A 26801-nucleotide genomic window follows, 5' to 3' on the forward strand; every position below is an offset into this window, starting at 1 on the left:
AGAATGGTGTATAACTCCACTTTTTGTTTTCTACATAAGACTAATGAATTAAACTATTAGTTATGTTTTGAACTCACAGTGTATGAAGATGTAATTTTGTGACATCAACAACTAAAAGAGTTGGATATAGAGCTGTTGAAGGGGTACAGTTTTTGCGTCACTGAAGTTAGTCTGAAATAAATTCAAATTACAGTGTTATAACTTTAGGATGTTAAATGAATCACAATCAGAGCTACAAAGAAAATAGCTGAAGAATATATACAAGAGGAAATAAAAGTAATTTTGATATTTCACAACAAAAATCCGCCTAAACACAAAAGAACTACTGAAAACAGATAATCAACAGAAAGAAAAAACAAACCACAATGAAACCAAAAGCTGATTCTCTGAAAAGAGTAATATAACTGAGAAGCCTATATTTATATTAACTGAAAAAAGAGAAGACAAATTACTTCTTTAAGAAATGAAAAAAAAAATAACTACAGATCCTATGGAAATTAAAAGGATAATAGAGTATTATAAACAATTCTATTCCCCCAAATCCAAAAACCTAGATGAAATAAACCAATTCCTTCAAAGACACAATCTGCCAAAACTCACACAAAAAAATATACACTCTGAATATACCTCTAATATATTAAAGAAATTGAATCAATAATAACCATTCAAAACAGAAAGCGCTAGACACAGAATTCACTGGTGAATTCTAACAAACATTTAAGGAAAAAATTTTACCAATTCTCTATAATCTCTTCCAGAAGACAGAAGCAAAGGAAATACTTTCTAAGTCATTGCATGAAGTAGCATTACCACAATACTAAACCCAGACAAATACATTACAAGGAAAAAAAAAAAATACAGACCAGTATTTATCATGCATATAGAAACAAAAATCCTCCACAGATTACTAGAAAATTGAATCAACAATGTATAATAACAGTTATATACCTGAAAAATTGGGATTTATTCCAGGTATGCAACATTCAAAAACCAATTAATGTAATACATCACATCAACAAGATGAAGAAAAAAATGACATGATCATATCAAGAGATATAAAAACAGCATTTAAGAAAATCCAACACCTGATAAAACTTCTCAACAAAAATGAATAAAGAACTTCCCCAATTTGATAAAGAACATCTATAAACAACCTACAACTAACCTCATACTTAATGGTGAGAAACTACAAGCTTCCCCATTAAAGATAAGGAACAAAGCATGGGTGTTGGCTCTCACTGCTCCTTTTCAATATCATACTGTAAGTCCTATAAAATGCACTAAGACCAGAAAATGAATAAAAGGTATACATATTGGGAAGAAAAAAAAAACTGTTTGCAAATGATATGACTATTTAGAAAATCTGGAAGAACTGACAAAAATTCCTAGACCTAATAAGTGATTATATCAGGGTTACAAAATGCAAGATTAGTATACATAACTAAATAACTTTCCTATACACCAACAGTGAACAAGTAGGATGTGGAATAAAAAACAAAATACCATTCATATTAGCACTCCAAAAATGAAATATTTAGGTATAAACCTAACAAAATATAAAATATGTACCAGATGTATACAAGAAAAACTACAAAACTGGTGAATGAAATCAAGGAACTAAAATAAAGATATTCCACACTTATAAATAGGAAAACAAGACATCAGTTTTTCCCAAATTGACCCATAGATCTAACACAACCTCAATCAAAATCCCAGCAAGTTATTTTGTGAATATTGACACAGTGATTCTAAAGTTGATATGAAGAGGCAAAAGAGCTCAAACGGCCAATATAATATTGAAAAAGAATAACAAAGTCAGAGGACTAACACTATCCAATCTCAAGATTTATAAAGCTACAATAATCAAGACACTGTGATACTGGTGAAAAAACCGACAAACAGATCAATGGAACACAGTCCATAAATAGACCCACACTAATACAGTCAAATAATCTTTGACAATAATGAAGGAAAAATGTATTTTCCACAAACAGTATTAGAACAACTGGATATACACCTGCAAAACAATGAATCTAGACACACAGACCTTATACCCTTCACAAAAATTAACTCAAAATGGATCACAGACCTAAACGTAAAATGGAAAACTATAAAATTCCTAAAAGGTAAAATAAGGAAAATCTGGTTGACCTTAGGTTCGGCAAAGACTTTTCTTTAATTTAGATATGATTGGAGTATAACATATTAGTTTCTGGTGTACATTATGATTCAATATTTGTGTATGTTGTGAAAGGATCACAATAAGTCTATGTAACATCCCTCACCACACATAATTACAATGTTTTTTCTCGTGAACTTCTAAGGTATACTCTCTCAGCAACTTTTAAATATAAAATACAGAATTAACTATAGTCACCATGTTTTACATTACTTATTTAATTAGTTATTTAATAAGTCATCTTATGACTTGGTTGTTTTTAACTGGAAGATTATACTTTTGGATCACCTTCATCCATACTGCCCATCCGCTAAAGGTTACCTACCTGTGGTAACCACCAATCTGGTCTCTGTAAGTTCAGTTTTTTTTAGATCCTACATATAAGTGAGGTCACATGGCATTTGTCCTTCTCTGATTGACTTATTTCACTTAACATAAGGCCCTCAAGATCTCTCCATGTTGTTGCAATGTTAAGATTTCTTTCTTTATTATGGCAGAATATTCCACTATATTTATATATGTATGTATGTATATATGTGTGTATGCATATATATACACACACATATACATACATACATATATATACATACATATATATATATGTATGTATATATACACCCAGAAGTAGAATGATGGATCATATGGTAGTTCTATTTTCAATTTTTAAAAAAACCTTCATATTGTTTTGCATATTGCTGCATCAGTTTATATGCTCACCAACAATGCACCAGAGTCCGTTTTCTCTAAATCTTCACCAACACTTATTATTTCTTGTCTTTTTTGATAACAGTCATTCTAACTGATGTGAAGGGATATCTCATTGTGGTTTTGATTTGCATTTCCCTGATGATGAGTGATGCTAAGCATCTTTTCATGTACCTGTTGGCCATATGCATGTCTCCTTTGGGAAAATGTCTATTCAAATCCTCTGCCCATCTTTTAACTGGATTATTGGCTTCTTTGCCATTGAGTTTTTTTATGTATCTTAGAAATTAACCCTGTATCAGATATATGATTTGCAAATACATTCTCCTATTCAGTAGGTTGCCTTTTCATTTTGTTGACAGTTTCCTTTGGTGAGCAGAAGCTTTTTAGTTCAATATATTCCCACTTGCTTGTTTTTACTTTTGGTGCCTTTGCTTTTGCTATCAATCCCAAAAAATCATTACCAAAATCAATGTCAAGGAGCTTACAATTTACATTTTCTTCTAGTTTTAGGCTTTTAGGTCTTATGTTCAAGTCTTAATCTTTGGATTAAGACTTAATCAAGTCTTTGGAGTTGATGTTTATGTATGGTACAAAATAGTGGTCCAGTTTCATTCACATTTGGCTGTCCAGTTTTCTCCGTACCATCTTTTGAAGAGACTGTCCTATCCCCATTTTATATTCTTGGCTCCTTTTGTAATAAATTAATTGGCCATATATGCATGGATTTATTTCTGGGATATTCCCCAGCATTTATCTAGGAGTCTGTTTTTATGCCAACTCCATACTGTTTTGATTACTACAGCTTTGTAATATAGTTTGAAATCAGAAAGCATGATGGCAATGACTTTTTAGATACAACACCAAAGGCAAGATTCACAAGAGGAAGAATTGATAACCTAGACTTCATTAATCATTTCTGCTGCATGAAAGACACTGTCAAGAAAACAAGAAGTCAAGCCACAGAAGGAGAAAATATTTGCAAAAGATGTATTTGATAAAGAACTGTTATCCAAAATACACAAACTCCTAAAATTCCACAAGAAAATGAACTGATTAAAAAATGGGCACATGGTCTGAATAGGTAGCTCTCAAAAAAAGTGTACTGATAGCAAGTAAGCATATGAAAAAATACTCTACATCATATGCCATTAGAGAATTGCAAATTACAACAGTGAGATACTGCACCTATTACCATGGCCAAATTCCAAAACGCTGACAACACCAAATGCTGCTGAGAATGTAGAGCAAAAAGAACTTCCATTACCAGTGGAAATTCAAAATGATGCAGTCACTTTGGAAAACAATTTGGCACTTTCTTATAAACAAACTCTTACCATAGGATCCAGAAATCACTGTCCTTGGTATTTACCCAAAGAGCTGAAAACTTCTATCCCCATAAAAACTTATACATGGGTTTTTAGAGTGGCTTTATTCATAACTTCCAAAACTGGGAACCAACAAAGATGTCCTTCAGTAGATGACTTGATAAACAAAAAATGGTACATCTAAATAATGGAATATTATTCAGGGCTAAAAAAAAATGAGCTATCAAAACATTCAAGACATAGAGCACCTCAAATACACATAACTAAGGGAAAAGAAGCCAATCTGAAAAGGCTAGAAACTATGTGATTCCAACTATATGACATTCTAAAAAAGACAAAACTATGTAGACAGTAAAAAGATCAGTGGTTGCTGTGGTGGGGGAGGAGAAGGATGAATAAGCAGAGCACAGAGAATTTTCAGGGCAGTGAAAATACTCTGTATGATATTTCAATGATCAGTACATGCTATTACACAAATTTGTCCCAATGTAGAAAATAATATACCAAGAGTGAAGCCTAAGGTAAATTATGGACTTTGGGTGATTATGATTTGTCAATGAAGGCTCAACTATAATAAATATACCACTCTAGTGCAGGATATTGATAGTGGGGAAGGCTGTGAATATTGGGAACAGGGGGTATGTGGGAAATTTGTGTGCTTTTTCCTCAATTTTACTGTGAACCTAACAATGCTCTAAAAAAAAAAACAACATCTACTAAGAAGCAGATTTTGAAAAGGAGGGAAAAAAGTCCTTCCTGAAAATTTAACAACTTAGATGATATGCACAAATTCCATTAAGACACAAATTATTAATATATACTCAGGAAGAAACAGATAACCTAAATAATACTATATCTATTACAGAAATTGAGTAAAAAGTTTAAAATTTGCCCAAAAACTCCAAAGATAACTTCACTAATGAATTTTACCAAGTGAACATATGTTAACCAGGACAGAACACAAAGATGAGCCATAAAACAAGTCTCAATAAATTTTGAAGGACTGGAAAATAATCTAATATAAGGTTTTTGATCTACATCTTTGTCTGCAGTAATATGTATGTCTATGTACATTAGCAGTAAGTATTTTTTTTTTATTTGAGAGAGAATGAGCACAGTGGGAGAGGGGGGTTGGGGGGGAGAGAGAGAGATTGAGAGTTGAGTTATTGAGAGAGAATGAATCCCAAGAAGGCTTCACACTCAGGACAGAGCCCAATGTGGGGCTTGATCCCACAACTCTGGGACCATGACCTGAGCTGAAATCAAGAGTTGGATGCTCAACTGACTGAGCCAGCCAGGCACCCCTGGCAGTATGTATTTTAAAAACAAATCTAGGAATTAACTCAAGTCTCCTTAATATTTGAGAGAATACTAATCTATACATCCAAGAAGATCAACAAACTCCAAATGGGAAAAATGCAAAGATATCTACACTCAGACACATCACACTAAAAAAGTTTAAGAACAAAAATAGAGAAAATCTTAAAAACATCAAGAGAATAAAGGATTTATCAATACAAATGAAATCACAGTAAGATTAACAGCTGACTTCTCATCAGAAACAATGAAGTTGAGGAAGGAATTAATGATCTATTCAGAGAGCTGAAAGAATAAAACCATGAACTAATAATCCTATATCCAGCAAATCTATCTTTCAAAAATCAAAGCAAAATAAAGGTATTCCCAGATTAACAAAAAATGAAAGAACTAAAACCAAACCTGCCTTACAAGACGTACTAAAGAATTTCTTCAGGCTAAGAGGAAATGACAATAGACTGTAATTAAAATCTACACGAATAATGTGTGTAAAGGTAAATAGGTAATGACAAAATATAGTATTATTGCATATTTCTCTTTCCTTCCAACTGATTTTAAAAAGCAATTGTTTTTTTAAAAAATCTAAAATTTTACTGTCAGGCCTATAACATAAAGATATGTAGTATGTTTGATAATAACAACATAAAAAAAGATGGTGGGAATGAAACTACATTGGAATAAGGAAATGATACCAGATAATAACTTGGATTCACAGTTAAGATGGAAGAGAAGAGGGGCGCCTGGGTGGCTCAGTCAGTTAAGTGTCCGACTTCAGCTCAGGTCATGACCTTGCAGTTCACGAGTTTGAGCCCCGCGTGGAGCTCTGTGATGACAGCTCAGAGCCTGGAGCCTGCTTGGGATTCTGTGTCTCCCTCTCTCTCCCTGTTCATCCCCTACCCGTACTCTGTCTCTCTCTGTCTCTCTCTCTCTCAAAGGTAAGTAAACACTTAAAATTTTTTTTTTAAAAAGGAAGAGGAGATTAAATTTTACAAAAGGGGGGAGGTGGAGAAAGAGGTGGAACAGAACAAGGAATAATAGAGAACCAAAAATGTTGAATTAAAAAAAAGCTAATATATGAATTTTTGAAAAACCTCTATAAATTTATTTATCCTCTGCTTATTTCTCTTACATTCTTGTGTTTCTAAGATATACAGACATAGTATGTGTAAAAATACCATAAAAAAGGAAAGAGAGATTAGAACAGTGTAATAGTAAACTTTTTGTATCTTAATGGAATTAAATCGGTAAAATCTGGTAAGTTAAGATGTGTATTGCAAGCCACAGAGTAACCACTAAGAAAAATTTTTAAAAACGTGAAAAATATTTTACTGAGGATTTCTGCTTCAACTTTTTTTTAATGTTTTATTTATTTTTGAGAGAGAGAATGTGAGCAAGGGAGAGGCAGAGGACCAGAGGTACATAAGATCCAAAGTGGGCTCTGCACTGACAGCAGCAGGCCTGATGGAGGGCTCGAACCCATGAACCAAGAGATCATGACCTGAGCCAAAGTCAGACGCTCAACCACCGGAGCCACGTGGGTGCCCCTCTGCTCCAACTTTTGATGAAGTAACTAGGGCCAGATTCATGGTTCTGCCCAAAATAAACAAAAAAGAAAAGAAAATGGAAACAGATACATAATATAACTCAAGGCTCTAGACCTTAGGCAATAAAGAAGAGTAATCTCCAAGACTCAGGGAATATACAAGGTGAGCCCTATAAATGTTTAAGCTACTTCCTGGTGAATAATTCCAGATAGCAGTGCAAGGAGGGAAAAACCAAGGACAGCCCAATGGTCTCCATGGACTGGCTGGACAGAACTAGAAGTCTGAGGAAGTCAAAGCACCTAGAATTCACAGTGCAGAGTACCAAAGAGAAGAGAGCTACACAGAGAAACTCCAGAGATCTGCAATGGATTCCCCTCAATTAGCACATGCAGGTGAGGAACATTTATGGCTCACACCAGCTGGGAGTAGTGCCTGTTCCCAATGGCCAGAGGAGAAAACCTCATGGTAATACAAAGGGTATACATTACAGAGGCTTACCTCAATAGAGTATTTAATGCTAGACAGGTGGTTGTTACCTAGTGATATTTTTACTTCCCAGTGGACATATGGCAATAATCTGGGTACGATTTTGGTCATCACAACTGGTCAGGGTGTACTACAGGCATCTAGTAGATTGAAGCCTGGGATCATGCCCCTAAACGTTCTAAAACACACAAGACAACCCCTGTAACAAAGAATTATCCAGCCCAAAATGTCAACAGTGGCAAAATTGAGAATCTCTGCCCTAGACTAAGCCCAACTCTAATGTCACCTAATAAATCTTAAAAGTAAAACCTGAAAGGATCAACCTGTGTCCAAAAAACTTAATGAACCCAGAAAAAAGATTAAGACTATTATCAGGAATACAAAAATTAATGAAATATCTAATACACAAATTTACAATGTCTACAGCCAAATAAAAGTTATTAGATATACAAAAAACAGGAAAATAACCACAAAAAGGACAAAAATCCATTAGAATTTAAAAAATCAGGTATAGAATTATTAGATATGGACATTAAAACGGTTATTATTACAGTACCTCATATTTTCAAGAAGCTATCCCAGAGGTCAGCAAACTACAATCAAATCCAGCATGCCCATTTTTATAAAGTTATTGGAATACAGCCACACTTATTCATTTTCACTTTGTCTGTGAGTGTTTTCATGCTACAATGACAGAGATTGCATCACCTAAAATTTGTATTATCTGACCCTTTACAGAAAAAGTTTGCCAACCTTTGAGCTATACCAAAGATGTAATAAGCACAGACATAGAATATATATTTTTTTAAAACTGCTAAATTGAACTTCTAAATATGAAAATTCTTAAATGTGAGGTGAGAAGTACACTGAATGGGATTAAAGGCAGGTAAATTTAAGGATAAAGCAAAAGGAATCATCCAAAATGAAATGCACAGCAAAGTAAACTGAAGACCAAAAATCTGAATAGAGGATCAATGAACTGTGGGAAAATGTCGCATAGCTAAATATAAATATATATATGAAGGAGAGGAAAGAAAGAAAAAGAACCATAAAAAGCTTTATTTGAAGACATAATGGCCAAACTGTTTCCAAATTTGATGAAAACTATAAACCTACACATTCAAGAAGTAAAATGAACCTCAAACATGAAAATCTTAAAAACTACACCATTAAATATCATGATCAAAATGCTGAAACACTCTAGGGAGAAAGAGAAGATCATAAAATACAACATTTCACATACAGAAAGTACCTGGGTGGCTTAGTCAGTTAAGCATCCCACTCTTGATTTTCACTTAGGTCATGTTCATGGGTTTGAGCACTGCCTTAGGCTCCATACACAGTGTGGAGCCTGCTTGAGATTCTCTCTCCCTCTCTCTCTGCCCCTCACCCTGCTCCTGCTCTCTCTCTCCCTCAAAAATAAACAAAGTTAAAAAAACAAAAACAAAAAACAGGGGCTCCTGGGTGGCTCGGTCAGTTGAGCGTCTGACTTCAGCTCAGGTCATGATCTCGCAGTTCATGAGTTCAAGCCCCGCGTCAGCATGTCAGGCTCTGTGCTGACAGCTCAGAGCCTGGAGCCTGCTTCCAATTCTGTGTCTACCTCTGTCTCTGCTCCTCCCGCTCTAATACTCTCTCAAAAACAAATAAACATAAAAAAAACCACAAAACATTTCACATACAGAGAAACAAAGATTTGGATGACAGCAGACTTCTCTTTGGAAACAATGCAAGCTAGAACACAGCAAGACAGCATCTTTAAAGTACTGAGGGGAAAAAGTCAAACTACAATTTTTTAACCAGTGGAAGTATCTTTTAAAAACTAAGGCAAAATACAGACCTTTTCAGATGTACAAATGCTGAAAGAAATCATCACCATGTCTGATGTCTATAGAAAATGTTAAGGAAAATCCTTCAAGCAGAAGGAAATGATGCCAGATGGAAATATGGATCTTTATAAAAGAAGGACAAGCACTGGAAACGGTAGCTACATGGCTATTTTAAAGACTCTTTTTTAAATTACTATTTAAATTTCCTTTAAAAAAATTGGTTAAAGCAAAAATAATAGCACCGTATTATGGGGTTTTACATGTACAAGTAAAATGTATGACAATAGGACAAAGACCATGAGGGAAGACATGAAAAATATAGTGACATAGTTTTTATAATATACATTCAATAGTAAAAATCATTTGGAAATAGACTATGCCACAACTATATGGTCAACTAATCTTAAACAAAGCAGGAAAGAATATCCAATGGAAAAAAGTCTCTTCAACAGTGAAATGGACAGCAACACGTAGAAGATTAAAACTGGACCACTCTCTTACACCATACACAAAAATAAATTCAAACGGGATGAAAGACCTAAATGTGAGATAATAAACCATCAAAATCCTAGAGGAAAACTCAGGCAGCAACCTCTTTGACCTCAGCTGCAGCAACTTCTTAGTAGACACATCACTGAAGGCAAGAGAGACAAAAGCAAACCTGAACTACTGGGACTTCATCAAGATAAAAAGCTTCTGCATGGTGAAGGTACCAATCAGCAAAACTAAAAGGCAGCATATGGAATGGGAGGAGATAATTGAAAGCAACATATCTGATGAAGGGTTAGTATCTAAAATCTATAAAGGACTTATCAAACTCAATACCCAAAAAACAAACAACCCAGTTAACAAAGGGCAGAAGACACAAATAGACACCTCTCCAAAGAAGACATCCAGATGGCTTAAAGACACCTGAAAAAATGTTCAACATCACTCATAATCAGAAAATACAAATCAAAACCACATTTAGATACCACCTCACACCTGTCAGAATGGCTAAAATCAACAACACAAGAAACAACAGGTATTGGCGTGGATGTGGAGAAAGGGGAACCCTCTTGCACTGTTGGTGGGAATGCAAACTGATGCAGCCACTCTGGAAAACAGTATGGAGGTTTCTCAAATAGTTAAAAATAGAGCTACTCTACAACCCAGCAATTGCACTATTAGGTAGTTATCCAAAGGATACAAAAATACAGATTCAAAGGAGTACGTGGATCCCAATGTTTATAGCAGCATTATCAACAATAGCCAAACTATGGAGGGAACCCAATGTCCACTGACTGATGAATGGATAAAGAAGATGTGGTACGTACACACACACACACACACACATACACACACACACACACACACACACAGAGAGGAATATTACTCAGCCATCAAAAAGAATGAAATCTTGCCATTTGCAATGACATGGATGGAGCTAGAGAGTATTATGCTAAGCAAAATAAACCAATCAGAGAAAGACAAATACTATATGATTTCACTCATGTGTAATTTAAGAAACAAAACAGATGAACATATAGGAAAGCAGGGGAAGAGAAGAGAGGGAAACAAACCATAAGAGACTCTTAGTGACAGAGAACAAATTATGAGTTGATGGAGGGAGGTGAGTGGGAGATGGGCTAGGTGGGTGATGGTTACTAAGGAGGCCATGTTATGATGAACACTGGGTGTTGTATGTAAGTGATGAATCACTGAATTCTACTCCTGAAACCAATACTATACTGTATGTTAACTAATTAAAATTTAAATTTAAAAAAAAGAAAAAAGAAGAGATAAAGGAGGTGACAGGTATAAGGATAAATGCAAATTTAAAAAAAGAGAAGTGATTTCCCCTCTCTTCTTAGAGCATATACTTTAGAAAACTTATAGGGGCGCCTGGGTGGCTCAGTTGGTTAAACATCTGACTTCTGCTTACATCAAGATCTCATGGTTCATGAGTTTCAGTCCCACATTGGCTCTCTGCTGTCAGCACAGAGCCTGCTTCGGATCCTCTCTCTCCCTGCCCCTCCCCAGCTCGTGCTCACTCTCTCTTTCTCTCTCTCTCTCTCTCTCTCTCTCTCTCTCAAAAATAAACATGTAAAAAAGAAAAAAAAAGAAAACTTTTAATTGTAAACTCCTTGTTTCTGTTATGTATTTTAAAAGCTAAGTAAGATTCTTGCCAGCTTTCTGACCCAGGGATGTCTTTCTCAAGGACCTAGGATCCATCTCTTTGAAATGCAACCATCAAGGAAGGTAGCACCACTATCTCCCAGGCTCTGTAGGACAGTAGGATCCTAACTTTAGCAGGTACCGTGCTGTAGGTGGCAAAATTACCTCTTGTCATAAAATGTGAGGAATTTCTTTTTCTTTTGGATAAAGCCAATTAACTAACACAGATCGTCACCCTCATTACCAAGTGAATCTAAAGTGAACTGCATGTGACAAATGGTACTGTCGAGTCCTCTTACGTGAGGACTACTTCTTGTTTATCTCAAAAGCATATATGTAATGGGCTGTCACTGCCTGTCTATAAAAGGGTGAGATTCCTTCTGTTTTGAAGTCTCTCAGCAGATTACTTGTGATAGGCATCACATTTTGGTTTAATGCCTGTTCAAAAATAAAACTGTTTTCTTTCTCTTGAGGAAAAAAAAAGAAAATAGACTATGAAAAGTTTCAAATATATACTATAAACCCTGAAATGAATAACACAAAAAAGTTATAGCTAACAAGCCAACAAATGACAAAAAAGGAATCATAAAAAATGGCCAATCCAAACAAAGTCATAAAAAGAGGGGAAAGAGACAAAGAAAAAATAAGACAAGTAGAAACAAATAGCAAGGTGGCAGATTTAAACCCAACCATTTCAAAAACCACTTTAAATGTCAATTTAAAAACCCCAATTAAGAGGCAAAGACCGACTCAACTATATGCAGCCTACAAGAAACCCACCCACATTAAATACAGTTGACCCTTGAACAACATGGGAGTTAAGGCTGCTGACCCCTGTGCAGTTGAACATCCAACTATAATTTTCATTTCCCCAAAACTTAACTACTAATAGCCTACTATTGACCAGAAGCCTTACTGATAATATATACAGTCGACTAACACATAATTCATTTGTTACATGTATTATATACTAAAGAAAATGTTACTAAGAAAATCATAAGGAAGAGAAAATACACGTATAGTACTGTAGCATATTTACTGAAAATAAATCCAGGTATGGTGGACCCACTTACTTCAAACCCATGTTGTGCAAGGGTCAACTGAATAAAGATACAAAGAGGTTAAGAGTTTTTTTTTAAAAAAGTATACAATGCTAAATACTTGTCAAAAGAGAGCTTAAGTGTTTATATTAATATTAGAAAAAGATTTCAGGGCGCCTGGGTGGCTCAGTTGGCTAAGCATCCAACTTTGGTGGGCTTAGGTCATGATGTCTCAGTTCATGAGTTCAAGCCCCATATCAGGCTCTGTGCTGAAAGCTCAGAGCCTGGAGCTGGCTTCAGATTGTGTCTTCCTCTCTCTGTCCCTCCCCCGTTCACACTCTGTATCTCTCTCTCTCAACAATAAATAAATATTAAAAAAAATTTTTTTAACAGAAAAAGACTTCAGAGCAAAAAAACAGGGATAAAGAGAATAATTTCATCATGCATTTATATATATATATAAATATATATATATTATATTATATATATATTATATATATATCATGCATAATATGATACATGTCATGTAAAATATATTAAGAGTATATAAAATATATAAGAGTATATAAAATAAATATATAAATAAATAAAATATATATATTATATTGTATATTATATATAATAATATATATATAATATACAATATAATATATAATATAATATATATACATAAAGAATAATATATATACATAAATATATATATGTATAATATATATGTATAATATATATATGTATATGTATAATATATATATGTATAATATATAATATGTATAAAATATGTATAATATATATATACATAAAGAAAAAATATATAAGAGTATATAAAATAAAATATATTAAGAGTAAAGTTTATTAAGTAATACTGAGATATAATTAAATACAATAATAAAAGATTATAAACAATTTTCTGCCAGTTCAACAACTTAGATGGACACATTCCTTGAAAAACATATATTGCCCAAGCTCACTAAAATAGTAATAAAACTGAATTGCCCATATCTATTTAAAGAAATTGAATTTGTAGTTAAAAACCTTCCCACAAAAGAAAAAAAAAACAAAAAACCTTGAGACCCATATGGTTATGGTTTTACCAAACATTTAATAATATCAGTTTTGTACAAACTCTATGAAAAAATTGAAGAGAACAATTTCCCAATTCATTCTATAAGGCCAGAATTATTCTGTCAAAACGTCCAACAAAAATTGTAGAAAAAAAAAAAAACTAGAAAAAAAACCCATAACCATAACCATAAAGAGAAAACTACAGACCAATATCCCTTGTAAACACATAGTACAAAAATTCTTAAAAGTTTAGCAAATCAAATCCAACAATATATGAAAGGGATACTATATTATGATCAAGTGGAATTTATCCAAGAAGGGAAAGTTGTTTTAACAGGCAATATCACTCATCATATCAATAGTCTAATAAAGGAAAAATATGATCATCACGATAGATGCAGAAAACACATTTCAGAAACTCCAACATTTATTTCTGATATAAAAAAATCTCTGCAAACTAGGAATAGAAAGACAATTCCTTAATGTGATAAACAACACCTAAGAAAAACCTACTCCTGACATTATACTTAATGCTAAAAGACAGAATGATTTCTTTCTAAGAGCAGGAACTCTTAGCACTTCTATTCAACACTGTATTGAAATCTTAGCCAGTGCAACAGACAAGAAAAAAAAAGCAAAAAGATTAGAAAGGAAGAAATAAAGCTGTCATTATTCACCCATGACATAGCTGTGAATATAAAAAACCTATGGAAACTCAAAATGGGCAAAAAACGTAGAGACATTTCACTGATGATAAACAAATGGCAAATAAGCACATTTAGAAGACTTTCAGCAGCTATGGACTTTGGGTGATAATGATGTGTCAGTATTAGTTCACTAACCGTAACAAATGTAGCACTCTTGTGGGAATGGTGACAGTGGAAAAGGTTAAGCATTTATGGGGGCAGGGGGAATATGGGAAATCTCTGTACCTTTGGCTCAATTTTGTTGTGAACCTAAAACTATTCTAAACAGTCTATTAAAAAAATATTCCATACCATTAGCCATAAGAAAAATGTAAATTAGAACCACAATGAGATATCACTACATACTGAGAAAAATGGCTAATATTAAAAAAAAAAAAGTAAAACCACCAAATGTTGGCAAAGATGCTGGGAAACTGGAACACGCATATATTGATGATAGTAATACAAAATGGTACAGCCACTCTGAAACAAAGTTTGGCAGCTCTTACACAATTAAGCATATATGACCACACCATATGACCTACATGACCATACCATACGGCCAGCAATTGAACTCTTGGTTATTTATCTCCCAGGAAAATGAAAACTGGTATCTATACAAAAACCTATACACAAATGTTCAAAGCAGCTGTATTCACAACAGTTAAAACCTATGAAGAGAGCAGGTATCTTTCAATGAGTGAATGGTTACACAAACTGTGGTCCAGCCATACCATGGAATACTACTAAACAACAATAATAAATTGCAATGGGCTGACTTGTGCTCCCCACCCCTGCAAAACTCGTATGTTGAAGTACTAACCTAAGTACCCAAGAATGTGACTGTTTTTTTAAGTCAGGGCTTCAAAAGGGGTACAGTAAATTAAAATGAGGACATTTGGTGAGCCCTAATCCAACCTGATTATAGTGTCCTTATAAGAACAGGAAATTTGGACACACAAACACACAAGGGAGTGTGTGCACAGGAAAACCATTTTAGAGCACAAGGAGAAGGCAGCCATCCGCAAGCCAAATAGAGAGGTCCCAGAAGAAACTAAATCTGCAGACACCTTAACTTGGACTTCCAGGTTCCAGAAACATGACAAAATTTCTGTCAGTCACCCAGTCTGTAGTATTTTGTTATAGCAGCCCTATCAAACTAATATATTGATATATAACTTCAATTATTCTCCAGGGAATTATGCTGAAAAAGCCAATCCCAAAGGTTAAATAATGTATGATCCCATTTATATAACATTATCGAATTATAAAATATGTCAATTATTGAGTAAAGATCTTATTCAACACCTATGTATGTACTCCAACTGGTCTACTGGTACAGTCAACATAATACTTAAAAAGATGATTATAATCACGGGCCATCTTTGGAAGATCTTACAAATTTTTAGTTTAAAAAGTAGTAAGTAAAAGCAAACCATAAATCTCTCATCTAGCCTTCCTTTCCTGAATAAACTACACTTTAGAATAAGAACAGTTAATAGAGGAAAGTTTCTCTTTACAGAATTACAACTAATAGTTGAGAGAGGAACGATAAAGTTTTAGCAACTCCTATAGATCCAGTTAATGGTGATCAATAATTGCTTACATCAAAAAAAAAAAAAAAAAGAGAGAGAAAGATTAACAAGATATGTGCCTGCCAATTGGGATCCACAAAAATATCTCTGAAGTATTTCTTCCAGAAAATATCAAACCAGGATCTGATCAGGCCTCTAGGCCTGCTCTATTTCCAGGAAATACAGAGAATTAGACAATTATGTTAAACAATGGAGGAGATGCAATCTGCAAAATACACACTGTAGGAAATTCTACAGGATAAACAATCCAGTTTCTTCAACTAAATTGTAAGAGAAGAAAGGGGGTAGGTAAAACCTACAGATTAAGAGATTTAAGACAGAAGTCAATCAATCACAATATATGAACTTTATTTTGATCCTGATTAGAGCACATGAAAAATAAATTATAAATAATCGAGAAATTTTGAACCCTGGATATCCGATAATAGAAAATTTGCACCAATTTTGTTAGATGTGATGAACAGAAGTCACTTTTTAAAAAGACAATGCATACTGAAGGGGTGCCTGGATGGCTCAGTCAGTTAAACATCCCACTCTTGATCTTGCAGTTCATGAGTTCTAGCCCCACACAGGGCTTTGTGCTGATAGTACAGAGCCTACTTGGGATATTCTCTCTCTCTCTCTCTCTCTCTCTCTCTCTCATAATAAATAAATAAACTTTAAAAAAAAAAAGAATAAAAGATCATGCATAGTGAGATATTTATTGGTGAAACAACATAACCTGAATTTACTTTAAAATAATCTGGAATCAGAGAGAAATATAGTTTGGCCATGATTTATAATTGGTTAAGAGGTATATGAGAGTTCACACTATTAACCTATTTTTATAAATCTCTAAAATTCTCCATAGTAAGATGTAAAAAATTAACCTTAGAAGCAGAATCAGAAATAAAAGAAGTTGCAAATAGCCTCTATCTGTAAGACAAAATATAACATTCACATATATGTTCTTAAATGATTTTTTTTCTCAGCAATACTCACACGTAATCAGAATATGAGCACCATATTCAAAAAGAAAGGGTAAATATAGTACTAATAACTAGAAAATAACAGGTATATGCCTTCTATTACACTTAATTTTTAAATATTCTGTTTTTTAAGTTTATTAAAAAAACCTCTTCGTATGTCTGTAGTATATGACTCTTCATATGTCTGCAGTATAACTTACATGGAATGGCTACTGTTACTCCAATTCCAAACTATTCATTTTAATTATCTTTCTAAATATAATGACCCATATCACAAAAACAATGCCTCTATCAAGGGCAATATATTTCATAGCTCTTGAATGGACACAGACACACGAAACCCTACGAGGACAGCATTCAGGCATCATTTCTGCTCTACAGATGAACAAACTGAGACTTGGAGAATCAACCAATTTATCTAAAATCCTACAGCTACATTACAACTACTACAATCAAAACTTTCCTGCTTCGGGGCGCCTGGGTGGCGCAGTCGGTTGAGCGGCCGACTTCAGCCAGGTCACGATCTCACGGTCCGTGAGTTCGAGCCCCGCGTCGGGCTCTGGGCTGATGGCTCAGAGCCTGGAGCCTGTTTCCGATTCTGTGTCTCCCTCTTTCTCTGTCCCTCCCCCGTTCATGCTCTGTCTCTCTCTGTCCCAAAAATAAATAAAAAAATTTATAAAAAAAAAAAAAAAAAAAAAAATAAAAAAAAAAAAACTTTCCTGCTTCAAGGTCCAAGGTCTTCTCCACTCTACCATGCAATGATTTAAGATGCAGAAGAAAAATCAAAATTCTAACTGATTCACTGTAAATCCCAACATGAACAAAACTCCTGGCCAATTTCTTAATGAAAAGTCCCTTATTTATATGTTATATGCAGTATGAATAAAATCTAATGTAATGACAACAATCACTAATATTACATCCATTAAACGTTTATGCAAAAAGGAAAAAACACTTTTCTAGACAAAATACCACAAACTTTCCTTAAGTTTTACCAAAATTACATCAAAATCATTACACATATATTTATAAATTCAACTATTTTCAATGTTTCTTTGGCTATTTTGAGGTCTTTCATGGTTCCATAAAAATTTAAGGACTGTTTGTTCTAAGCTCTGTGAAAAATGCTGTTGGTATTTTAATAGGAATTGCATTAAATGTGTAGATTGCTTTGGGTAGTATAGACATTTTAATAATTTTTTTCTTCTAATCCATAAGAATGTAACGTCTTTCCACTTCTTGGTGTCCTTCCAATTTCTTTCCTCAGTGTTCTCTAGTTTTCATAATAAAGGTCTTTCACCTCTCGGGAAGTATCTTACTGTTTTGGGTGCAATTGTAAATGAGATCTATTCCTTAATTTTATTTTCTCTTTCTGTTTCATTATTGGTGTTCAGAAATGGAACATATTTCTGCACATTGATTTTGTATCCTGTGACTTTACTGAATTCGTGTATCAGTTCTAGCAGTTTTTTGCTGGTCTTTCGAGTTTTCTATATAGAGTACAATGTCATCTACAAATAGTGAAATGATCATATGGTTCTTATCCTTTCTTGAAAAGCAAAGCTGGAGGTATCACAATTCCAGAATTCAAGTTATATTACAAAGCTGTAGTGATCAAAACAGTATAATACTGGCACAAAAACAGACACATAGATCAATGGAACAGAAAATGCATAAATGAACCCACAACTATATACTCAATTAATCTTCAACAAAGCAGGAAATAATATCCAATAGAAAAAAGACAGTCTCTTCACCAAATGGAAGAGGTGAAGAGAGCGCTGGGGAAAACTGGAGAGCAACATGCAAAAGAATGAAACTGGGCCACTTTCTTACACCAAACACAAAAATAAATTCAAAATGAATGAAAGACAAAATGTGAGACAGAAAACCATCTAAATCCTAGAGAACACAGGCAGTAATCTCTTTGACACTGGCTATAGGAACTTCTTTCTAGACAGGTCTCCTGAGGCAAGGGAACCAAAGCAAAAATAAACTACTGGGACTTGATCAAAATAAAAAGCTCCTGCAAAGTGAACAATCAACAAAACTAAAAGGCAATCTATGGAATGGGAGAATATATTTCCAAATGACATATCTGATAAAGGGTTAGTATCCAAAATATATGAAGAACAAATAAAACTCAACACCCAAAAAACAAATAATCCAATTTAAAAATGGGCACACACACACAAAAAAAAATAAATAAAATAAAATAAAATAAAATAAAATAAAATAAAAATAAAAATGGGCACAAGACATAATAGACATTTTTCTAAGGAAGACATACAGATGGCCAACAGACACATGAAAAGATGCTCAACATCATTCATCATCAGGGAAACACAAATCAAAACTACAATGAGATACCACCCCATGCCTATCAGAAGGGCTAAAATCAACAACACAAGAAACAGCAGGTGTTGGAAGGATGTGGAGAAAGGAGTACCCTCATGCACTGTTAGTGGGAATGCAAACTGGTACAGCCACTCAGGAAAACAGTATGGAGGTTCCTCAAAAAGTTCAAAATAAAACTATCTATAATCCAGAAACTGCACTACTAGGTATTTACTCAAAGAATACAAAAATACTAATTCAAAGGTATACCCCAATGTTTACAGCAGCATTTACAATAGCCAAATTATGGAAACAGCCCAAGCGTCCATCGACTGATGAATGGATAAATATGTGGTATATATACACAATAGTATATTACTCAGACATAAAAATTACAATTACATGGATGGAGCTAGAGAGTGTTATGCTAAGTGAAGTCATAGAAAGAAAAATACAATATGACTTCACTCATATGTGGAACTTAAAAATAAGCAAAGGGAAAAAGAGAGAGAGGCAAACCAAGAAACAGAATTGGTCTGGGTGAGTGGGAGGATAGGTTAAATAGGTAATGGGGATTGAGGAGTGCACTTGTGATGAGCACCACACCCTGTATGTAAGTGATGAAGCATTATATTGTACACCTGAAACTAATATTACACTAATCATGTTAACGAACTGGAATTTATATAAAAACTTTAAAAAATTAAAGTATTTTAACTGATTCTTAAGTTCTCTTAAAAATTATATTAATATAAAATTTTCTAGGGTAATCCTTAAGTCAAATTATTCTGGCTGCATGATTTAATATAGGCCTTCATTGACACTAACAAGTGTTTTGTATGCATAAAGTTATTTAACCCACATTTTAACTCCAAGATCCAGAAATTATTGTTAATCCTTTATACAAATAACAAAACTGAGACTTGGAGATTTTAGGTAACTTGTTCAATCTCATGGAGGTAGTAAAAGGTAGAACTGAGACTTGAGTCAGTCTAGTCTGATGACAAATCCTTGCTCTTAACCATCCTTTATTCCAATAAATATCACCTACTTTCAGTTTCCAGAGTTCCCTGAGTTACTAAATTCCTTCTCTTGTTTCAAAGAAGATAACCAACTGCTATCTAGAATAGCTAGAACAGAACAGCTGCATCAGAAACTGGTTAATTTTGTCATTACATTCACTTGTCTGCACACACTGTTACATTCTCCCTTAGATATTGTATAAACAGAGGTTGAATTCTCAGGCCAACCCTCAAAAAGTAAAATATCTCTTAAAATAATATTTCTACATAAATGTCTGGTATTTACAACAGGATAATACCATACCCGCCTCTGTCATACAACCTGCAAAAAAAAAAAAAAAAAAAGTACCCAATATCCCAAAGATAACATGAAATTCCTTGTCTTCCTCCAGCATACCACCAAGAATAATTTCACATCCCCTAGTCCCCTCATCAGCTCCATTAGGAGAAAAAACATAGGGTAAGAAAGTAGTAATATTTATTTGTACTTGTAGTCAAGTCTGAAGCCTAAAAGGGCCTCAATGATGAAAACTATTACTGTTATAGTTCAGTACAAAAAAAGTTTTGCGTGAACTAGCCTGGAAACCTAACTACTATATTGTACTTACAAAGACTGGGAACATAACCCACTCATAAACTGGAAAATATATTCACCAATTCTCTCTATAATCTACTACTCCTTTCCAACTTTCTGAAAACTAAAAGCCTAGCATTTATGAGTGAGAGGTGACAGAGCTATGAGTATCTTTAACTGCACATGCACAAAAAAAACTTTGTTACATGAAGTACCCAAGATCCTTTGGGACGATAATATATACAGTGAAAATATACATTAGATCCTTTGGGACGATAATACCAAAGTCATTCATCCAAGATACTTCAATTTTCCTCATTTTTTAGTAAGGAGTTCCAGATTATATTCAGGTCTTTGAAATTGGATTCATTTTCTCTTTTTTATTACCAGATGCTATTGCACTGAATGCTTGTGCACAATCCCCCACAATTCATATCCTTAAAACCTAATGCCCAATGTGATGGTATTAGGAGTTGTGGCCTTTAGGAAGTGATCATGTCACAAGGGCTCTGTCCTAATGAATGGGACCAGTATCCTTAAAAAGAGGCTCAAGAAAGCTGCCACCCCTTCCACCATGTGAGGCCAGTGACATGGCACTGTCTATGAAACAGGAAATAGGCCCTCACACAGAGAATCAGCCAGCACTATGATCTTGAACTTCCCAGCCTCCAGAACTGTGAGAAATAAATTTCTGTTGTTTATGAGCCACCCAGTCTGTGGTATCTTGTTACAGTAGCCCAAATGGACTAAGATACCAGATTTTGTAATGGTCTTAAATATTTTTATGATATACAAAAACATATTTTGTTGTGTTAATCGGATCAGTAAAACCAGACAGATATGTACACTAATATGATGCTGTTAAAAAGTAAATTCATTAAAAGTATCTGTCTAGAGTGTAATTTAACTATCAAAAGTTTTATAAATATTCATAGCTTTTGACACAGTAATTCAAAATGTATTCTAACAATCAGAGTTTCACTCATTAAATTATCAAGGGCTTACTTTGTGCCAGGCATTATTCTTCTGAATAAGGATGCTTATCACATCATTTTATGTGCCAAAAAGTTGGGGGGAAAAATGTCCAATAACAGTAAGAGTTAAAAAATCAAAATATATCTAATGTATTAAATATTATAGTACCATCGGAAACTATATTATTAAATATCATAAAATATTTAACAATAAAATGCTCATGTTGAGAAAAAAATTGTATAACAAGATACAAAACCATTATATGTAACTATGTATAACTACACGTATGATCCCAAATCTGTGTTCTAAATGTTATTAGCCAGAGACCTTGGTCAAGTTACTTAACCTCACTCTACTTCAGTATCACCTTCTAAAAATTTTACATGTAAAACAAAGATTTTTTTATTTCATATCTCAATGGATTGCTGAATGGGTTGTTTGCAAAATGCTTATAATATTCCTCCAGTACATATAAAGCACTAGGAATTATTTGCTGGTGTTAGTAGTATCACACATACACACACACACACACCTCTGAAAAGAAAAAAAATGGAAGAAATATATCAAATGCTATCAAAGATTCTAAATTCTAACAAAACTAATTCTGAAACAATCAGGAAATTTAAATACTTATTTAAATTTAAATTTTGATTTAATTTATTTAAATTTATTTAAATTTAATTTATTTAAATTTATAAAATATTAAAGATTATTTTATAAGGTATGGCTTTGCTTTTCAATAACTCTTTGTACCAGAGTAAAGTATATGAATAAAATATATCATCTAAGATTTGCTTTAAAATACTTTGGAGGGGTTTATATGGGGAGATTTAAAAAAAAAACTTTTAATGCTAAAAAAATTTTTTAATGCTAATCAGAATAACATAATTATTACTGGATAACAGAATTATTACTAGCTTTTCTTTTCTTTATATTTTTCTATTTTCCAAAATAATTTTTTAAACGAGAAAATTTTTTTCAAAAAATGTTAAGGAAATCCTTACCAACACTCCATCCACAGATGAAACTTTTTCCCAAGTAAACCAAGCTCTTTCTCTGACATGATCTGGTATCTTTAATTTCTGACATAATGCAACAAAATCAGGTTCTTCAGTTTCTTCAAATACAAGCCTGCCAGATAAAAATAGATATATAATAGGCATATACTTACAAATCAAACTAATTAAATATTTGTTTCAATGGTTTGCATATAACAGCACTGTTCTGAAAAAAAGCATCACTAACTAGTTTAAAATCTTATTTATTTTGAAGAAAACTACAGGTAGAATTTTAAACATATTTATCTTTTTTCATAGTCTTTCCAGCAAAAATACCACACAATGAAAAAGGTTTGCTGGCCTGGTGAATCACATACACTTCAGCACAAAAAAATAGCTTTGTAAAAGGAAGTAAGCATGATAGCTAAAGCTGTATGGGAAAACTGGGATGACAGTAACAGCAAAAAGAGGAAAGCCCATATATAATATTTCAGAATCAATTTAGTATCAGCGACTTTGCTAAAATGCAGTCTACACGTAACCAATATCTCATATAATCTCTCTACCTACTAGCATTTCTTATGTAACGATTAACATAAAGTATTGCTATGCTTATTTTATCCTTTTCTCCTCAATCTTCCTTACCCATTATAGGTAGTCAATAATTTCTTGTTGGCTAGTTCCTGTTCATTCATTTAATGTCTCACACCTAATAATAATTAGTGTGAGGAATAGCTACTAATTTTTGAGTATTTACACTAACCCTGTACAAAGTACCTTAAATGCACATCAGCCTATTAGATAAGCACTCTTATTATTCTTCTTTTACAGATAAGTACCAAATCAGAGAAGTTAAAGTACTCAACTAGGCAATGGCCAGTAAGTGGGAAACCCAACAGTTTAATTCCATAACCCATGCCCTTGACCGCTATTTTAGACTGCCAACCCTCCTTCAAAACATAATTAACTTTTGGTTACACCACCACTGGGGGTGAAATGCTATTCCTAGTGAAGGTTTCCCTTCTAACTGCACCACTTAAGCCAGATAAAATGCAACAGAAAAAAAGATCTCAACTGTCAAGGTAGCAAAAACCTCACTGCAAAGTGCAGGTGGAGTAGGCCCTGAATCCACCCCTAAGCAAATTGCTAGGCTTCAGACTGCCAGCCAGTAGTTTTACTCTTGCTAAGCAGCTAATCTGCAGAGCTGAACTGCCCATACTAATGAAAACTTTTGTGGGTAAGGATAATCAAGAGTACAGTGTATTTTGCATGGTTTGGACTTAACAGGAGAATTTTTGGTAGTTCCACCATTTAAAGATGAATAACAATGTTGGGTCAGGGAAGAAAGGCCTTCTTTTCCCAAGTGATGGCCATAATTTCAGTATTTCTGGCTACCCTACAATAATTGAGAATGCTTCCAAAGCTCTATGGGTAACAGGGGATTCTTTAAGGTATATTTACTGCTTTTTCCAAATGCCAACTTTCAAGTATTGGATACATCAGAGCTTAATCAGAAATTAAACTTCTGTCTTCTCCCAGAACGTTTCAGATTTTTTTTTTTAAATAGTATGATTTTTAACTGACCCATAAGACAATCCACTTAAACAGATGTATTTTCAATAGCCTTTCACAAACCATCCCAAAAGCCCATTCTTATCTTTTGCAATATGCTTGAACTCTGTATCTGGAAAGTTGAAAGAAAAGGACTTGGTAAAGGACAAAAATGGAGAGGAAGTGGTGAGGGAAAGAAAGGAGTTCCATTTCCCAGCAATCTACATGTAGTCTCAAAGTAGGACCAGTACTGACAATAATAATGGCAATCATACTCTTTCAATCTTAGCTTTTTAACCATAAAGTATCACAATCAAGAAAAATAGGATGTCGCAGTACAATAAATATCTCCCTGTCATGTTCTACTCGCCTAAATTTAGATCCCACTTGGGGAAGAAAAAAGTTTAATGTGAGCGCGTGAACATCACTAATTTTGTACCCAAACAAAAAAGAAAGAGAGAGAGAGAGAGAGAAACACAAGGATGTTTGTTGTCTGGCTCAAAGGCAAAATGTAAGAAAGAATGAAAAATGCTGAAGCTTAACATAGAAGAGTTTTATGCGACAGGAATAAAAGTTCAGAAACTTTCAAGCACTTAGCCTAAACGTCTCACAAAACTTTTGCCCATACGCCAGTTCCTCTCAAGTGTTATGACCCTCCAGTCGCTACTGATGGCTCTGAATCCCCAAGACCTCAAAGCACTGTTACAAGGAAACGCCACAAAGCACCTCAGCCGAGTACACTGCGGGCAACTGACACGCAGAACCCTGCACTTCACGTCCCCTAGCTTTCCTGGTTGGCATTTCCAGGACTGGGCTTCGGATGCAGTGCACGCCCAGAGGAAAACACTTTCAGCTGCTGCATCTCAGGAGACCAAGACAGAAAGTCAAACACGACCACCGAAATGTTACAAATCTCAACAGGAGACAAACTCTCCACCAGACACCAGCCAGTCATTTTTCTTTTTTGCGTTCGATGGCGCCTCAAAAACACCCTCCGCCGGCGAGCCTTTCCGCCTGGAGGAGGAAAGGCGGCACCTGTCACTTTGCTCAGGGACCCGAGCCCCACCCGCCCGACACCTGTCAAGCTGGAGCCGAGACCCTTCCCGGATTCCCTCCCCTCGCTCGCGAACCCAGACCCCTGTCACCCCCGTCCAGGCGCTCCGCGGTGCTGGGGGACAAGGGAGAACCCTCCTGCCGCCGGGACGCGGCAGCCGGCGGAGACGCGCCCCCGCCTAGACGCTGGGGTGCCCGCCCCGACGCACTCTCGAGGCGCCCTTCTCTCGAGACGGCCGCCGCGGCTCCGCTCGCTCACCTGGGCAGAGGCAAGTCCTCGGGGCCGCTGTCCTGCTCGGGGTCCTCTTCAGGAGGGGGCGGCGGCGGCGCCGGGGGTTCGGCGGCGGCGGCTGCGGCTGCTGCTCTCCGGGGGGTTTTGGGCGGCATGACTCCCCCCCAGGGCAGGAGCCAGTGAGTGGTGGCGAAGAGCCGGGGAAGGAGGACGCGCGCACTTCGGGGCACGCCCCGTCCTCTCCCGACTCCCGTTACAAAAATAATTTGAACGTCCCCTGAGAGAAACCGGACAAGCCCTCCCCCGCCCGGCAACCGAGCGCCGCGTCCAACCGCGGGAAAACGTCACTTCCGCCCGCGGCGTCACGTCCGCGAGGCTCCCGGGCCCGCCGGCGTCGGGAGGGAACCGGGGCGCCCAGCGGTGTGCTGGGCGGGGGCGTGAGGTCGGGCGGCCTGGGCGTGGGCCCCCCGGGCCTGGGCCGAGGCACTCTCTCTGAGGCAGCCGCCGCCGCCGCCCGGACGTGTCTCTACTCGAAATTCTCCCCTCCGGGCCTGGGTGCCGGTAACGGGGCACTGCACAGTCTGGGGCGTGAGATTGGGCCCCGTTTTTATCTGTGGGTTGATCTGGGGCTGCACGCAGCTCAGGCCCCGCCGGGAATATCAAGCGTGTGCACCCAGGGCGGGCACGCCCCTCTCCCTCCGTGGGCGGTGCCGTCCCTCTGTACCACGCTCCTCCCGCCCAATCCGTTACTCAGAATCGGCCAAAACAAAAACAAACCTTTGTGGAATGCTTGATGCAAACGGAACTCTGAGGATCACTGGGAGATGGAAAGTGTAAAACAATTACTGGCCTTTTAGGATCGCTATTTAGGGAAGGAGAGAGGAGGAGTGCGTAAAGAACAGATTGTAGTGTGACAAATGTTTTGATAGCGGTGTAAAAAACGAGGCACCATCGAAATGTCTATGGGACATCTTCAGAGAAGCGGTGGCAGCTGAATGGAAGTTTGCCAGGCAGACCTAACATGTAAGGAGGGCTTACTATGTACCAGGGGTTGTGCTGGCCATTTTAACTAATTATCTTAATCCTCAGAAACAACCCTTTGAAATGAGTAGTAGTATCATTTCTGTTTCCAGATGGGGAAACACACTCAGAGGAGTTAATTAATT

The 26801-nt window shown here is 35.6% G+C and overlaps 1 protein-coding gene across 1 annotated transcript in view; it reads right to left on the minus strand.

Annotated features, from left to right (window-relative positions):
• The window catches only part of RB1 (RB transcriptional corepressor 1), a 170095-nt gene extending 144156 nt beyond the window's left edge, over window positions 1–25939 (minus strand). Inside the window, exons 1-2 of the mRNA XM_042915907.1 lie at window positions 25663–25939; window positions 22806–22932 (exon numbers count right to left, since the gene is read on the minus strand). Coding sequence (XP_042771841.1) covers window positions 22806–22932; window positions 25663–25790 — 255 coding nt within the window. The 5' untranslated portion in view covers window positions 25791–25939. The remainder of the gene's footprint in view (window positions 1–22805; window positions 22933–25662) is intronic.
• Between the last annotated feature and the right edge of the window lie 862 nt (window positions 25940–26801).

Source organism: Panthera leo, chromosome A1, assembly GCF_018350215.1.
Source record: "Panthera leo isolate Ple1 chromosome A1, P.leo_Ple1_pat1.1, whole genome shotgun sequence".
Taxonomy (NCBI): domain Eukaryota; kingdom Metazoa; phylum Chordata; class Mammalia; order Carnivora; family Felidae; genus Panthera; species Panthera leo.